The 17,740-nt window shown below is 39.0% G+C and overlaps 1 protein-coding gene and 1 long non-coding RNA gene across 4 annotated transcripts in view; one reads left to right on the top strand and one right to left on the bottom strand.

The window, feature by feature from the left end:
• Window positions 1–2,430, top strand: part of LOC141904946 (uncharacterized) — a 142,896-nt gene extending 140,466 nt beyond the window's left edge. For all 3 annotated transcript variants that reach the window (XM_074793584.1, XM_074793582.1, XM_074793583.1), the window contains one exon: window positions 46–2,430. In XM_074793584.1, coding sequence (XP_074649685.1) covers window positions 46–119 — 74 coding nt within the window. In that variant the 3' untranslated portion in view covers window positions 120–2,430. The remainder of the gene's footprint in view (window positions 1–45) is intronic.
• An 11,163-nt stretch (window positions 2,431–13,593) lies between these two features.
• On the bottom strand, window positions 13,594–14,225 carry LOC141906480 (uncharacterized). Its single transcript, XR_012619343.1, has 3 exons — window positions 14,134–14,225; window positions 13,842–13,934; window positions 13,594–13,717 (listed from the first exon to the last, which is right to left on the bottom strand). It is a non-coding gene; the product is annotated as an uncharacterized LOC141906480 (long non-coding RNA).
• Window positions 14,226–17,740: the final 3,515 nt, after the last annotated feature.

Genomic DNA, 17,740 nt, shown 5'->3' with positions numbered 1-17,740 from the left:
TTGATCATGATTTGGATTCAACAATGTTTCTTTTCTCTCTTGCAGCAATCATTGCATCTCAACAGGCAGCCGCGGCCGCCGCTGCTGGAATACCTCCACATCCTTATGCCGGAAAGTGATGGATTTATTTGCAAAAAAATGAGGACTTATCGATCAATAATGGTGCTTGGTGTCTTTAATAGTAAACTGTTGTATCGTGTGCCATGTCATATATTACGTGGTTTATTACTTCTACCTACGGGATTATTGTGCAAGTTTATCTGGATTACTGTGGACTATGATTAAATCTGGATTATACATAGCAAGGATTTATGATCAATGTATGCGCGTGCGTGTGTGTGATTGGATTATCAATATACGTATGGACCTTGGGATCTCTTCAGTAATTAGAACTTACGAGCTGGAATTATGGACGTGACATTTGGAATTGATAATCGTGAAGATTTGGATTATATTGCACAAGTCATCATGGGATTTTCATTAATATTGCACAGCGATTTTTTTTGTTTCAAGAAAATTATGCGATACAATTGTTGCCCTGTTTATGTATGGTATGTGAATCATATTGTGAAATATTTGAGTCTGTGAAATTTTCTTAGTGCCATATACATACATAGTCATGATGAAGGAATAATTCTGGACTTACTTATTGATTATTTGCCTGTAATTTGCCGATACTTTCCTACTGCGATAATCGTCCAATTTGGATGATATTTTGTGTGCGGTTTTCGAGTTTACGAGCGTGTTTAGGTGCATTGAGAATGATTTTGTGCGTATTATTTGTGCTATTCTTTCATGATTGGATGAAATGCAGTATACAAACATATGTATTGCATGTATCATATGTACATAGGAAAAATACAATTATTGATAAAAGGCATACGTTTTTATGTAGTGTGATCACTGTGGGGTAAAATTTGAATTTAGCTTTCACGAAATCTGGATTGAAGTCTTGCATCAGGATTTTTCTTTTTGTATTGAATTTGTAAGAAATTTCATTTGATGTAGATTTCTTGTTTCATCTCCAATTGAAAGTTTTATTTCATTGTGCTCTTAACAATGATACTTTGAAATTGTTGTTCATGTTTGGCCTACGTATGTCTGGAAATGCATTTCTGCAATTTTTTTCTGATATATAAGTATATAGTTTTAGTGAGGCGCTAGTTCAGAAATTGCAACAATTGAGTCTTTCATTTCACCAGAATGGATACACGTACGCAACTATTACACGTAAATTAGCAGTAATCGGTAGTAATTAGAAATGGTTATTATTGCCCTGTTACATATATGGGATTTGTAATTTCGAAATCTGACAATAGATTGCACTTAACATGACGACTTGTAAATATTTCCAATATCCTACTGTCATGTCATGAGTGTTATCTATTGAGGGTAGTATTATAATATTATATCAAAAGTATGCTGCATTTTAAGCAGCGGACACAAATATCAGTAATGCTTTTTTCGTTTTCAGTTATTTTGTTTGTTTTTATCAATCATCAGTAAATCATTATCAATTTTGAATGAACAGTTTGATATGAGGTTCAGTAACTGTTGATTTTGATCTCACTTTCACCCCAATTCTCAATTTCTCTTTTTCTTTCGTTTCGTAATTTGTCATATCCATATTCCGGTGGACTGTCGAACATTGAATTCTAGCAAGATTTCATTCTAACATTGGTACTGGTAGCAGGCATTCCCTGAAAAAGTGAAATAAATCTCATCAAAATTTGACGAGGTCATCTGGTAAGATGTCCATGGAAAATTTTGTATTGACAAAATTCAGTTCGAGGACTCAAAGATGTCAACATTCGAGCTGCCCACATTGCCTGTGCCTTGAACTCGGAGTTCAAAATTATCTAATCCACCTCGACCGTGGACATCTACACATGAAATGTGTGCATCTTCAGATGATGCTACCGTAGTAATTAAATGAGTATGTTGTATTTTATTATTAAGCATTACTGTTATTTCGTTATTAATCTAGTTATAAATAGTTATATAGATATATGTACGTATTACGTATATCATTATTATACCATTTAGATTACAACGCAGAGAAAAATATCTATGGACAATAATTCCTGTTTACACATGTATATGCATTCCAACAGAGATGAACTGTGTGTTTTATTATTGAAGTACATTTGCAATTATTAGGTAAAAGGTCTACAATGCTAATAATTACGAAAAATCTTATGCGAATTTCCGGGTGTTGCGATGAGCTGGAATGAAAACATCCATGACAACAGACTGGTGAAATTGATTTTTTGAAATTGATTTTTTGCAGTCAGAATGCGAATTTGGTAGATTTTTTGTAATTTTTAGTGACTTTGTGTATTGCATTTATGATTTACTATTGGACGCAGAATTCACATCGCGATAAATAAAAGAACGTGTTTTAAATCATGTATCTGCTTGTAAACTAGATGACTGAAAAAATGTTATTAAAATTTGTAATAATTTTATAAATATCTTCTCGGCCTTCCATTTTTTCTCTTGTACTTATTCAAGCGAAAGGATCTCTTAAGAACGTGGAAGGAATACCAGGTTCAGAAATTTTGTAGGCTCAGTACTCAGTACATGTTCTATTACATGAAAATAGATTTGGTGCAATGAAGTCCCTCAGCCGAGACACTGTCTACTCAGTACCTCTTGAGTGCACTTGGGTACCTGATTCATAACTTATGAACACTAGGCTGTAGCTCGGATGCAGATGTGGTTCCAAGGGGTCTTGACCTAAATACAAAAGAATCCACTTAATTTTGATCATTTGGGACCAAAAAAATTCATGCGGACGGTTTACTGGAAATCCGGATTAAAAGTTATTTTCTTGTAGGCCTATATTAGGGAATAAATGCACTGCAAATATTGTCCGGATTGGACAAAAATCCCGACAAAGCTGATCTGGATTAGGCGGGTAACTGTATTTTCTTTGAATTTACTCTCAGTTGCATATGATGGTGATGTTCGTCCGTCGGGATCGACGATCACCATGACTTCGGTCAGATGGATGATTTTCTGAAAAGAAAGCCCTGTACCCAGAGTGCGTTGGGAAATGTATATAAATCCTTCGAAATTTTCTTTGTGGAGGACCCCAAACTTTCCTCAAAATGCTTCACCCCTTACACTCGGGCTCCTTAAACTGCCACCCAAAAAACCTGATTGCACTTTTTCATTAATCACTTGGCCTGGATCATTTCAATGATTGAAGATCTATCACAAAACAATTTTGTATCAGGTACCGTATGTTGTTTATGTATATGAATTTTTCATATTTCTGTTAATTAACTAATGAGCATCCGGCTCCAGAATCACCAATTGTAACTGATTCAGTTGTAGCTCACAATATCCGTGATAGAATGATGATAGTAACAGAAATGAAGAAATTTCTAAAAAGTTGATCGAAGTACTAGAAATATTTCCGTGGTTGCTACTACCCCAGTCTAAAATGACTCACCAAATAAATACACAGTATATATGTATGTAAGTATGATATGAGATGCCATGGACTCTAAAACGAATTAGAGTCCATGGAGATACGAATCACTGCACATAAAGCAATGGGGTCTTGAGTACCCCTACTGTCGCGGTTTATTATGGGTAGCTGAAACTTTTGTTAAGGTTGACAGAGCGGTTGGAGTGAGTGCTAATCAAAGCAGATTAATTCCTTTTGGTGACATTGCTGTTAGGAAAAATAATACCGGCTCCAGGGAATTCAAAATTATGTCCGGTTTCTAATGAATGAAGAACTACTAATTTCTCGATTAAAAACATCCGGTTTATGTTCCTTAATACGATCAAGATTTCTCCCAGTTTCCCCAATGTAAAGACGGTTTCAATCGGAAAAGTTTATTTCCTAAACTCCACATTCTAAGAAATAAACGTCATTCACTATTTCCGCAGCTTTTGCCGCCAGTCGCTATCAAGGGATTCGTTAAGCGAGGTTTCGTAGCGATACTGGACCCTAGACTGGTTGCCGGTCTCTACCTTCAAAAGTGCAGGCAACCAGTCGACCGGACCCTGGCAAGCGAGGATGTCACTGAGGTGGCACTAGCGGGCGGACGAATGTGTATTTGCGCACCGGCATTAAATGTTGCGGACTCATGGTTCATTCATTCATTCATCCATTCATTCCACGTGATTCATTCGTTTGTGGTGTGAAGAAGAAAATTCAAGAACGAGAACATGAACGATAGAAATAGGATCAGCCGAAAAGTGCTGCCGTATTGGCCATTTTTCAGGCAGGACCACCAACCAGACTTTATTTTACACTACACCTACACGCAACGCAACAAACTGATGCCGCCTCGACTGATTCAACTGAAGACGAAGTGAAATGGTGCTGCTAAGTTACCACTTAGGTCTAGTACTAAAACCAAACTTCAGTAGGTAGGTATGGAAACATATTGTTAAACTTTCAAATAATGTAGTCAATTTTCTCTTTGTAACCCCTTTCTTCAATGAAGACTTTAGGCCTATTTTGGATATATCCTTCAAAAAGTGAAGAATGGATTTAAAATCAATGTTTTAGGTCCACTGCCAGAGCTTTCCACAGGGGTTTGGCGATGGGCTTGGATTTTATTTCTGGGTTGTTGATAATCTCGCGAGAATGGCGCTGAATATGAACTGCGAATAAATTCAAAATATCACGGAAATACCTTTTGTTTATATTATTTATTTATCCGCTATAAAGTTCTGATAAACAATTGGTCGTTAAGAATCATTATCAGACGGTCGTCACGCTTTACTATATAAAATAACAAGGGATGAAACGCCAGGCCTCCGCTGTACTTAAATTTTCAGCCAGAAAGTTGGGACAGTAACGTGACATTCTGATGACGTCATCGCATTTAAAACTTCAACATGAAAAGTTAACATATTCACAGACCGATATCAATTGTCAGATTATGATTCATATGAAATGAATAACTTATAAAGAATAAATTATGATGAAATATATAATTCATAGTCAAAAAATGCATTTGAATGTAAGTTAGGCCTATTCTCAAATATTTTCTCGTATCATAGTTTCCGTCTTAGATGCTTCGGGTTTGCATTCAGTCAAATAAGAAGCGTTAAGTCACGTGACCGTCCCAACTTTCTGGCTGGCACGACTTGAACTGCGTTTCATCCCTTGTTATTTTATATAGTAGCGTGACGACCGTCTGATAATGATTCTTGACGACCAATTGTTTATCGGAACTTTATAGCGGATAAATAAACAATATAAACATAAGGTATTTCCGAGATATTTTGAATTTATTCGCAGTTCATATTTAGCGCCATTCTCGCAAGATTATCAACAACCAGGAAATAAAATCCAAGCCCATCGCCAAACCCCTGTGGTCCTTCCTGGTCCTAATAAGACTTGTTTCAGGTAGGCCTATGTACCACCTAAACTGACTGAGCTACTTAGGCCACCTGGTAGGCCTATGCTCTCAAGTCAGGTAGAAATAGACATTAGCTGTTGTTCCCTGTTGTAGGAACCCATAACAACGACGTATTCAGACTACTACCACCACCAGCCCTTCCAGAAAAGCTTTATGATGGACCAGTGTCAGTGAGATGGAGTACCTTAGTCAATTTGTTGTAATTGGATGGAAAATTGAAAACTAGGTATACCAATGGCCATTCGACGAGTATCGTAACAGTTAAAGACGCAGTATGTATATTTCTAGAAATCCATCCGTTAAAAAAAAGATGTTGCTGAGTTATTGAATCAGAGTGTCCACGAATATTCAATAGGCCGTGGCTACGTTAACGTCTGCGGTTATGGGGTTTGGTTAGAGCATGGGCATTACAGTAGATTTCTGACTTACATCCCCTAGGCCTATATTGGGAATAGAAACCAAACGAAAAGATAGTCCAATGCTTTACCCACTGATCCACAGCACACAACTTCGAGACAACACCTGCAGCAACCAGACAACAACCTCGAGACAACCGCTGCAACAACCACAGACAACTTCGAGACCACAGCTGCAACAACCTCAAGACAACTGCAAGACAACAGCCGCGCCAACCACAGGCAACCACCACAAGATATCTGCCGTTTGAACAAAAACCATCACACGGGCTCCACGTACCAGGGATTGCCTGACGACTCGCTGAAAAACGCAATCCAGTCAGTACCGTGCTCAGCAAGCCATTCATGGTCAATGAAAAATTACCGCCTGGCCTGGCCCATCAACAACAGAACCTGATCCGCAAATATCAAACCAGTCAGCATGACGACCGAAACGGCTGAATCTATCCGTGATCGGCCACCGAATTGGGGAATATCTATTCCATCAAATCATTCCATCCTACGAGAACACCACTTCACGACTTTTATAGGCCTACATGAATTCAATCTGCATGAATTTGACCCTCGAGCCAGCGAGATCGCCCTAAAATGGGCCCATAGAATGCCTCTGAAATTCTGCGCTGACCATCTATGACCGCTGCAACACAATCCGTTGTGACACGCCCCCTGGTGAGGTCTAGGCACTACCTTAAACGCAAACCCGCCCGCCGCTGGACAAAAAGCAATCTATTTACACATGAATATTGATTGTCCAAAAACTTGCATACAACTGCAACTGATGAGGGGACCAACTTTCGGCTCGATAGACAGCCGCTGTCAACTTTCGGCTCAACAGACAGCCGCTGTAGCCGCACTGACCAGTCACCCAACCACCGCAGTCCCTCCGCCTCGGGATTCACCACCCGCCAGATAGGACTCGCATAACGACACAGCCACCTCAGTCCTGAACCTTTCAAAAAGGACACAGCTCTCCTCAGGCCAAAGAAATCTACTCAGAGGTTTATCATATTGCCTCAGGCCTCCTAGCACTCCCAACCATGAGGCCAAAGACAGACTTCAGTCCTTTACGGACTTAAACCGACTGGGGATGTGGAACTATCACTTCAAGGACAGCGCTCCAGCATAGCTCTTAAATTCCGTCTACCCTCGGGCTGGACCCCCAACAAAATCAATGCTGCACAATTACTTAGATACCCCTCTGAACCCCAACCAAGACTGTTTTACCCACTGCCCAAACACATAAAAACCCTGATAAATGGACTGTTGCGAGTGAAATCCCGCCTGGCTGTCCTATTGTATCTGATTGCAGCAGCGAGTCCTATCATGTTGCAGCCTGGGTCGATCACTACCTTCATCCATAACTTTCAGCCATCAATCCTATCTCAAAGACACCACACATTTCCTTGAGGCTACCATGTCTCTATAAGAGGTGTATTGATGATAAATTCATGATAATAGGAACTAGTTACCTTCCTGAACATCCTACAGACCCATCATACGTCCATTGACTTCACCTGGGAGATTGACAAACAATTTTGCTAATTTTCTAGACACAACCATTTTTAAAGGCCCACACTTCTATGATATAGGCAAATCTGTAAATCGACGGCCACTAAAATACTCTTCACCTCCCTTTAAACAATCGACCGATCCCCGTAGCCAAACACTTCAATTCAGCAGCACCCTTCAAAGCATAAACATATTTGGACTCCAGTCAATCCCTGTTTGGGACCAAAGACTCAGAGAAACTGCTGAAAAATATTTGATTAATTGCTTAAACAGTATGACACCGAACAGCCTTAATGAGAGAGTAGTACCCATAATGTGATAACCACTCACTCACACGCCATCTATCACTGCGACAAACAAACACACGCATCACACTCGCCATAAAACGAACGCCCGCACAAACAAACTATCACCTGGATTAAGCACAACTACGCTGCCCCTAAAACACAGGGATACGTGCCCGCAACTAGCCGGACAAACGACAGGTCTAACAACACTCAAATAATTCTCTGAAATAAACTGGAAAATCGGCAACTATTTTTCTGTCGCCTGCGCACTGGGGGTGCAAACTCCGAACCTCTAATCCTATAACCTAACCCTCTGTATCCTTTAGACTAAACCCATTGGAACCCTTACCCTTAATCCAATAAAAGGATTGTATTTTTACTGTGTCATACTGTTGTCATACTATTTAATTAGTTAAGTTGAGGTATCTTAGGGGTATTTTAGGCCGCAAGGCGTAATTCTAGTTCAACGATAATTCAAATTAATCTTAATTTCCTTAATTTTAGGTGTCATTTCAGCTGGCCTAGTACTTGTTTTCATGACAGCAGTGCTACTCTATCTAAAAGTAACCTGAAGATGTTCTCACCAATATTGAAACCAACTGTATTACTGTGTGAAGATAAACTGAAATATCAAAATCAAGTACGGTCTGCTTTATTCCCAGATAATATGAAGGGATAAATTGTGGCTGAGCTATTAGGATCCATGACACACAGCATGTTTTATTGAAACAGGCAACATAGTGAAAATGTGATTGCACTAGGGATCCATCTGCATGGAAATGAGGTAAGGAAATGTTTTAGGAAATGCACATGTTCGTCATGTTCATAGCCACTGGGGGACCGGACTTTTCTAGCTGAAAACATATCTCCCTTATGTCGCTATCTTTTTTATTTCTATTTATGTAATCATTGCACGATGTGTCGTACAATGACGGTCGTTCCTGCCAGAGTTCGATCAACCTCGCTTCAGAAGCTTCCGACCAGCCGTCCGCCATTTTGAACTAATCACATGACTATAGTATTTCCCTACAACGCGGAAATCGGTTGCAGTAGCGCTCAGGTCGACAAAAACGCTGTACAACTAGTGGTAGTCGCTGCGACGCGTTGCTAAAAGTTCAACATGTTCAACTCATAGCGACTGGCAGTTTTTGCGTCGCCGACCCATCGCTGTCAGTTGTAGACGCTTAGGTAGCCGCGACTGGGAAAAAACCAGTCGCTGACGATCGCTGCCAGTTGCTCCAACCAGTCGCTTCTAGTTGTAGTTGCACTTGTAAGGGCGACTTGAGTGCCCCTTTAGGATAATGATTTAAACGAAATATGGCCGTTACAAAACAGACAAAATTTACAAACACATTATAGAAATACTCGTTATCAGTTAGCTACGTAGCTAATTCTGTCAAAAAACATCTGACACGTCAACAAAACTTCCTGACTACACTTCCGCTCCCTCCAGGTGGCAGCACGTTACCGCATCTATCATAAAGAACCTAACAGTGAGCTGTGTAGCATGAATACAATGCTCAACCATTTTTTCTCCACAAATTCGATGCTGAGATAGGCAGGTGTTCACGTGAACCCGCGGTATCGTCTACCGTTTTACTTCTGGGTTTTATTTTAAGATCTAAAATTGTATTTCAAGATCGATTTCTGTGAAATGTTAAGTTGGTTTGGTTTTTGGGAGGAATATTTTTAATTTGCTTACAGAAAATATTATTGACAATTGTGCAAAGTCCGAGAAAAATAGCTTTTCCCCATATCGGATGGAGGACCTTGATACGTTAATTAGCCATGTGCTCAAACTGCAAATTCAATTAAATTTTATTCTGCAAAAAATATATCAAATCTAATTCAATTTTACTTTATTGAGCAAATTTCAGAAAATTCAAATCAATAAGACCAAGGGGAAAGATTTATCTGAGGTATTTGTTTCTGCCAGCTCCATTCGCTGTATGTGCTACTTAGCCACGATTGTATTTTGATAAATTTAACCCTCAGAATGCATCATTTGCCATTTTATGAAAAGCTGACAGGCTGGCCATAGTGCCCCTTGGGGCTCTCGTTAAGTATTGCATTAGATTACCGTGTTGGTAAATCCAAAATCAAATACCCAAAAATAAAATTCTCTGCTGCTACTAACTAGCTTGACCAACACCCCAAAAACTGACTCCTGTTATTTTCATCCCAAGATCCTTCAGTAGAAAATAGTTCTAAGTCACGAAATAGCATCAGAAACCAAAATCATAACTGAACTTAACCCCAAGGAACCTATAAAAATCCCCATATTGTAATTGGAAAATATTTGAATCATATCGCAGTGTAAATCTTACATTAAGACTTAGATAAAGGGTATAAAGATGATTAAAATTTCAAGGTACATGTAATTGAAATTTCAAGAATGAATCTACACTCAAAAATTTGGATATGGCGTGACTAAGTGTTGCAGAGGACAGAAAAAAAAACAGAGTTTGTCCACTTGCAGAGAAAGGCCAGGTCAAAAGGATAAAAGGCGAAAGCGAGGACACTCAATCTGAGTCAAGTTATAATATAGTCATGCCAAACTAAGTCAAAAAGATAAATCTATTTATACAATATATCATCCCATCACCCTTAGCTACTAAATGATCATTATCTCAACTACCTGAATTGAATATACATCTTTAGTCAATTGCTACAAATTCTACCAGCTCTTCGCAACAGTAGTATTGAGTAGTGTTGATTCTTTGATTACTGCCCTTGTTTTGGGCTGTATCCCGAATCCAGACACAATCTTCATCTTTGAGAGTTAGTCGCTTTTATCAGGTTTGGCTTTCATTGGTTTCTATTCCGGCTTTTCGCAACCTACGGCTTCTCTAGATAGAATGCACGGTTTCATGTCGTTGAAATGTACAACCTGTTTCTTTTTGGACACAAAAGTGCCTCCATTGTTAGATATAGGAATTGTATTGCTTAGTCTATGACTCTCATCAGGCTGCTTATATGATGGAAAAAGCCCTTAAATCTGATACATTTTGTTTCTGTCCTGATTATACTGCTTCAGCTGATATCATCTTGTCCAACTGATGTCTGAAGATATAAACATCTTGGAAGAATTCTGGGTTAGCATGTAAGTAATTGCAGTAGTTCTGTGAACTATCGTCTGGTTGTCCAAACTGAGAAGACCTTAACTTAAACCTTTATTAGCCCAAAAAAGTTGGGTTGGGTGGGAGGTTTAAAAAAGATTTATTATTTACATCGAGTGTTAAAAATGTTATATGATTAATAAGTAGCAGGTTTTCCATCGAAACAATTTTTTTTTCACTCTTCATAACTCCAATTGTGTTAAGCAGACCAGACTACCCCATTAGTAATTACTTTTTTAGTCTTTTCAGTCTGACTAAGCATTTACAAACTTTCTGCCTCACTTTGTTACAGGTTTTGTGGTACAGTTACTACACTGTGGGTAGTACCCTACCTTTTCGATGCGACTGGGAGTGTGGCGCCACAAATACAATTCAATACATAGAACTTAATTGACTTAAATTTTACAATCGATCTATATACGCTCCTCAACCGAAAATCCACGCTGTGTACGCTCCATAACTGAATATTTATTGCCTTCAATTTGTTATTCAGTGAAGGCACTTCGCCGATCGATAAATCGTTTTGTTTATTGCTACACTGTCAATTTTTTTTGGCCTTACGACTCAGACCACATTACAATGGTACATTGAGGATACAGATTATAATTCTTGTAAAAGATAATGTTTCTTCTACAAAAATAACATGCAATTCTATTGATCACATCCTTTACTGCCTGGTTGTCAGATCAGAGACACACGGCTTTGTTGTTAAAAGAGTTCCCCTGGGTGGCAATTGCTGCTTCTATGGGAAAAAGTTATGACATCTATGACAGGTATGTTGTGACAGGTAATCAAACTCGACCAGGCAGTGTTAACCTTCCCAGAAGGTGGAAAATGTCAGTAAATTAACTGGGATGGAAGGTTTGGAAAGTAAAAAGACTATTCCTGTGATTTTAACTATTGCTCCAACTTAAATTATTGCTATGAGCTAACCTGTCACTATACGCTAAACTGGTGAATTGATCTATGATCTGATCGCCAAAACTATGAGGGGCTGTGGTCTGGCCCAGTTGATGGGTCATGGTGAAATTGGTCCTCGATCATGTACTGAAAGAGGATCTCCATAGTAAATTGCAAGGATATGTTTACAGCTCTTTCATTTACTTCATCAATTTTATATTTGCTAAATGTCTCCATCGTATAATAAGATAATTTTTCATAAAATTTTGCCCACATTTTATCAAAATCTTTTGCAGTGCTTAAGTGAATGGTGGAACATAATTTATCTTGAATTTTTGTAAACCACTGGTTAATTCCAAGTGTGGACAGCGATGTATGCGTAGTCAAAATTTTAATTAATCGATTTTCCATTGTATACTGCTGCCTTTCCATCTGAACTGGATTTAAACACTCGATGGTTGATCACTTCTGTCATAGGATTTTGCATGTATTCCTGCAAAAATGATAATGATTATTATCAAATTATAAAATTTCTATTTCGTATGTAGAAGGTTTGCCTTCGTCGGTCTTTTTTGAAGTTTCAAAACTACTCACAGATTCTTTACATGCGTCGTTTAAAGAAATTCTATGGGCGAGGCCTTGTTTAGTGTCTCGGTTGATCTGACATTCCACATTACTACCACATTGATGACATTTTACCCATTTTGACCGGTTTTCACACAGTATACTACTGAACCCTTCTTTTATTTACCTTTCTGTGTCATTCAATGGTGTTTCAGACAAGTTTTCACCAATTTTTGAGCTACTTACAGCATTAGCCACAGGAGTCATGGGCACCACCATATTGGATTTTTTCTTCGGTGCATTTTCTAAGGGGGGTCGAGTACGTAATATTCAACTAAAAGTCACCGAAGGGCAAAGCCCGTCCGGGTGCGGAACGCATGAAAATAGCCGGCCGAAGGCGCAGCAGAAATTTCTGCAAAATTATGTCTTGGAGATGCATTCTGATGCAATCTACTAGGCCAATTACCAACAAATAAGTCGAGAACAATGGGACCTAACCATCCACAAATATTAATGATTCCATCTAATATTTGCCCCGCACCCGAGCGGGTTCTGCCCTTCAGAAAGAAATATTTTAGGCTTCATGACAAATGCTACTTGTCACATGACATGTATGACAACACAATAATCGTTAAGTAATTGCAATAATCAAGCATTGATTGTGACTGGTGACGACACATCGACGATCGTAAAGTGCTGCCATTGCATTATCGAGGTAAATTCCCTATGCGACGATCGTTTGGGAATTTTTAAAAAGGGGGGTCGTTCGCACCCCCTAACCCCCTTTGGTGCCGCCCATGAAAAGTTCGTTTTTTTTCCTGCCAGTAAATTTTTTATCACCCATTATAACTTTAATATAGTTTTAGAGTCTTTAGAAGACCAGTAATAGACCAGAATCCACTCGATTTTGTCTGAATCATACAGAATTGATGCTAAAGTTCACTATTTACTTACAACTGAGACAAGGAAGTACACAGCAGTCAGTGGACTACCATACCAAGTTTTTTGAATTTTTGAATTTTTTTGTTTTGAAATACCCATATCCAAGGGCCAAATGCGTTGCTAGGGGGATATTTCAGAAAACAAAAGAAGTGCTTAATTTTAATTAGTGCTAATAAAACATGGTTTGAGTGATTGTTCGGCTAGCCAGTGGTGCACCAGAACACCGGTTCAAGATGGCAGCTATGTAGAGGGCGCCATAGGACATTACAGTGAGTCACCAGTCGTCCCTAGGAGGATCGGACGGTATCACTGGTAACAATAGTATCGGGGTAGCAGTAGTATCACCGGTCTGCTGAAGGATCGGGCAGTACCACTGGTAACGGTGGTATCAGGGTATCAGTAATATCACCGGTCACCTGAAGGATCAAGTATCACTCACTGGTAACAGTAGTATCGGGGTAGCAGCAGTATCACCAGTCTCCAGAAGGTTCATCCACAGATTTTTTTAGTTCATCACCTAACTCTTCGATTGAAGCATAAGAGAGTCTCCTTTTAGCTTGTATGACTTCAGTAGCTATAGTAGTGGTCTATTTTAAAAATAAGGATCAAGATTTTGTATGTTGTATCCGTAATCATTCATCGTGTGATGCGGGGATTTGGAAATGCGAAATACTTGAAATTGAGAAAAGCATTAAGAATTAGGTAACGCACTTGTTAGAGATGCTGCAGTATCACTCTGTGTGTCATCGCTGCAACTCATGCTACTGTGACTTCTTCGATTGCCAGCGTCGGTGTGTTTCACTCCTAAAAGAAAACATGTCATATCATTTTATACCAAATATTTAAATGCGATTCTAAGTTATGGCTCCGTTTGAACCATGTGGACATTTCAGCAGGATCAAGATTTTGTATGTTGTATCCGCAATCATTCATCGTGCAATGCAGAGGATTTAGAAAAAGCGAAATACTTATTGAGAAAAGCATTAAGAATTAGGTAACGCACTTGAAAGAGATGCTGCAGTATCACTCCGTGTGTCATCGCTGCAACTCGTGCTACTGTGACTTCTTCTATTGTCAGCGTCGGTGTGTTTCACTCTTAAAAGAAAACATGTCATATCATTTTATACCAAATATTTGAATGCAATTCTAAGTTATGGCACTGTTTGAACCATGGACATTTCAGCAGGATCAAGATTTTGTATGTTGTATCCGCAATCATTCATTGTGTGATGCGGAGGATTTGGAAATGCAAAATACTTATTGAGAAAAGCATTAAGAATTAGGTTACGCACTTGTTAGAGATGCTGCAGTATCACTCTGTGTGTCGTCACTACAACTCGTACTACAGTGCTTCTTTGGATTGTCAGTGTCAGTGTGTTTTACTACTAAAAGAGAACATGTCATATCATTTTATACCAAATATCGGAATGGCTTTAGGACATTTTGTGTAGTAATCATAGGTATCTAAATAAATCACCTAGGAAAATATGATTCATTAATTTCCTTTTCAGAAAAAGTTATTTTTCACTTGATATGGTTCTTGTTATTTCCCAATTCGTTGCAAGGCATTTCCTCCAAAATCCTTGTCAACTAAAGCAGCAACCCAAAGGACTTAACTAAGCATTGTACAATGCACATGTATCTATTGTCATATTCGACAAGTCAAGGGAAGTTCAGTATAACTGCAATACTCAGTGAAATATTAATGATCATACCTATAAATAAGGTGATGGAAGCCAACAAAAGAATTCTAGTGAAAAAGTTTTCTCAAAATGTAACATAATGTGAATTCATGGTATTCCAATAATTCTAGTTAATACTAAAACTTCTCTCTGCTTTCCAGATTAATACTCATCCTCTTTCTGCCAGTAAGAGATGTTCACACCCAAACTGCAAGGGCAATAGCTTGTACTATACAACAATACTTTAAGCTACCATGCTGTTTCCGATGACTGAGCCGATGACTTTTTGTGGTTTTGATGTAAACCTGCTCATTGTTATATAATATGAGCAATTCACAGAACTGGCAAAACTTCTCAATCAATGCAGAGAAAATTGGGATATTTGTGGATAAAGGTCTTACCCCATCTTCCTTCATGGCAAACCGGCGTGGGATGTTGCACTTGCCATAGCTCCTACCAAGCTCCTTCGCGATTTCGATAATTCTTTCAGAGAATGCTTCAACCGCAGAAGCATTCCTCATGCATATCACAGGTCTTTTGTCGTAGAGAGAAATTTTCAACATTGATAGGACCTACATAATGAAGTAAAACTTACAATTTAACTTAAACATTGTATGAATTAAAGGCATTCATGAAGACATGAAAAATTCTCAGGCTAAAAGCCTGACACCAAGGATATAGAAAGTGCATTATCCATCGTATATGACATTTTACTGAATGCTTACCGAAGAAATTGGATTTTCATCCACATATGTTTTTAGTTCATCACCTAACTCTTCGATTGAAGCATAGGAGAGCCTCCTCTTAGCTTGTATGACTTCAGTAGCTATAGTAGTGGTCTATTTTTAGAAATAATCATAAAATACCCAACGAATATCATGAATTATCTATTAACAGAAAGTTTCTACAAGAGGATTCATCTTTGTTAAGAAACGAGGACGGTTTGAAATCATGAGCTCATGGACCTCAATCATCTCCTTGGATATCAAACAAATGTTACCAAGTGTGTCGAGGTTTGAACTCGGTTTTATGTCTACATTCTGCTTATGCCAATTCCAAGTATTAAAAGATCTCAACAAGCTTGTTTTAGGTAGCTTACCTTTGTTGGTCTCATCCCACATAACGATCTGATTATGTTTGGAATCATTACGTCGTGGAAGAATGTGTTTATGTCCGTTTTGTATGTCTCCCATGGACCACATTTGTTTAGCATCTTCTAAATAAAACCGATGACTGCGCCGATGACTTTTTGTGGTTTTGATGTGAACCTGCTCATTGTTATATAATGTGAGCAATTCACAGTTCTGGCGAAACTTCTCAATCAATGCAGAGAAAATTGGGATATTTGTGGATAAAGGTCTTACCCCATCTTCCTTCATGGCAAACCGGCGTGGGATGTTGCACTTGCCATAGCTCCTACCAAGCTCCTTTGCCATTTCGATAATTCTTTCAGAGAATGCTTCAACCACAGAAGCATTCCTCATGCATATCACAGGTCTTTTGTCGTAGAGAGAAATTTTCAACATTGATAGGACCTACATAATGAAGTAAAACTTACAATTTAACTTAAACATTGTATGAATTAAAGGCATTCATGAAGACATGAAAAATTCTCAGGCTAAAAGCCTGACACCAAGGATATAGAAAGTGCATTATCCATCGTATATGACATTTTACTGAATGCTTACCGAAGAAATTGGATTTTCATCCACATATGTTTTTAGTTCATCACCTAACTCTTCGATTGAAGCATAGGAGAGCCTCCTCTTAGCTTGTATGACTTCAGTAGCTATAGTAGTGGTCTATTTTTAGAAATAATCATAAAATACCCAACGAATATCATGAATTATCTATTAACAGAAAGTTTCTACAAGAGGATTCAAGGAGGCAATTGGTCGGTAGTTTGCAGGATTGGCCTCGTCCCTCTTCTTTTGGAACGTCACCATCCGACCACCACAGAAGACATCCTCAACTGTGAGGTGGTCCCTAAGGACACCCTCCACCACTTGCTTTAGAGGATCTTGGAGTTTCTTCCACCAGTAGTTTTGGATCCCGTTGGGACCTGGGTCCCCTCTGCTCGAGTGCTGTTTCCCACCTTTTTCAGATCTTTCTTCGCCTCGATGAGTTAGTGCTGGCGCACTTTCGTCTTAGCTCGGATGTCACCTATTAGGCGTCGGACTCTGTCCAGAGTCTGGGGCTTGCCCCCTACCATATGGCAAACTCAAAACTTTATGCCCTTTTTTATGCGATGGTGTTCCGCCCACGCTCGGCCCAACTTTCTTCCGAGCGCCCCGACTTGGTCTGTGAGTTGTTGAGTTCTGGCTCTGAGGCTTCGGGTTTTGATCTGGCTTCGGCTTATGGTTTCCCAACGCTTAAGTGCATAGATACCAGCAGCGTACGTTCCTAGGCTTAGCTCATCCTGTCCTTACTGTTATAGGCGTTTTTAAGAGTTTTAAGTAATTACAGATACAAGCAGCACAAAATTCTGTTTGAAGGGTTTGGGTTCCGACTATGCTTGACTACGTAGGCTTAGCTTCGACTTATGCGCTCTAAATCGATTTAGCTTTTACCCACCCTTGCACCAAGTTGAGATATCGAACAATTGCAAGGGACTTTTACACATAGTTTCTCTTTGCATAACTCTATTACCCCCTCCAGAGTTTCGTTTAGCCTTTTTATCACTATTACTATTTGATTCACATTGATTCTCTTACGCGATCACGTTGAATCCTTCTGCCCTCTGATGAGAGGATGGCTAAAATGCTACGTCATACTTGAAAATATAGAGAGCGCACGCAATACCACTATTATGATGCTTGGTGCATTTTTATTGGTGGTGTTAAGCTTAAAGAATCCAGGAAAAAGACTTACCAGCATTAGAGAATAGAGCATTAGAGAAATGCATATAGTACACAACCCAACTATCTA

The sequence above is a fragment of the Tubulanus polymorphus genome, chromosome 5 (genome assembly GCF_964204645.1).
Source record: "Tubulanus polymorphus chromosome 5, tnTubPoly1.2, whole genome shotgun sequence".
NCBI classification, from domain to species: Eukaryota; Metazoa; Nemertea; class Palaeonemertea; order Tubulaniformes; family Tubulanidae; genus Tubulanus; species Tubulanus polymorphus.
The sequence above is the reverse complement of the archived record's forward strand: the minus strand, read 5'-3'. Positions and strand labels throughout refer to the sequence as shown.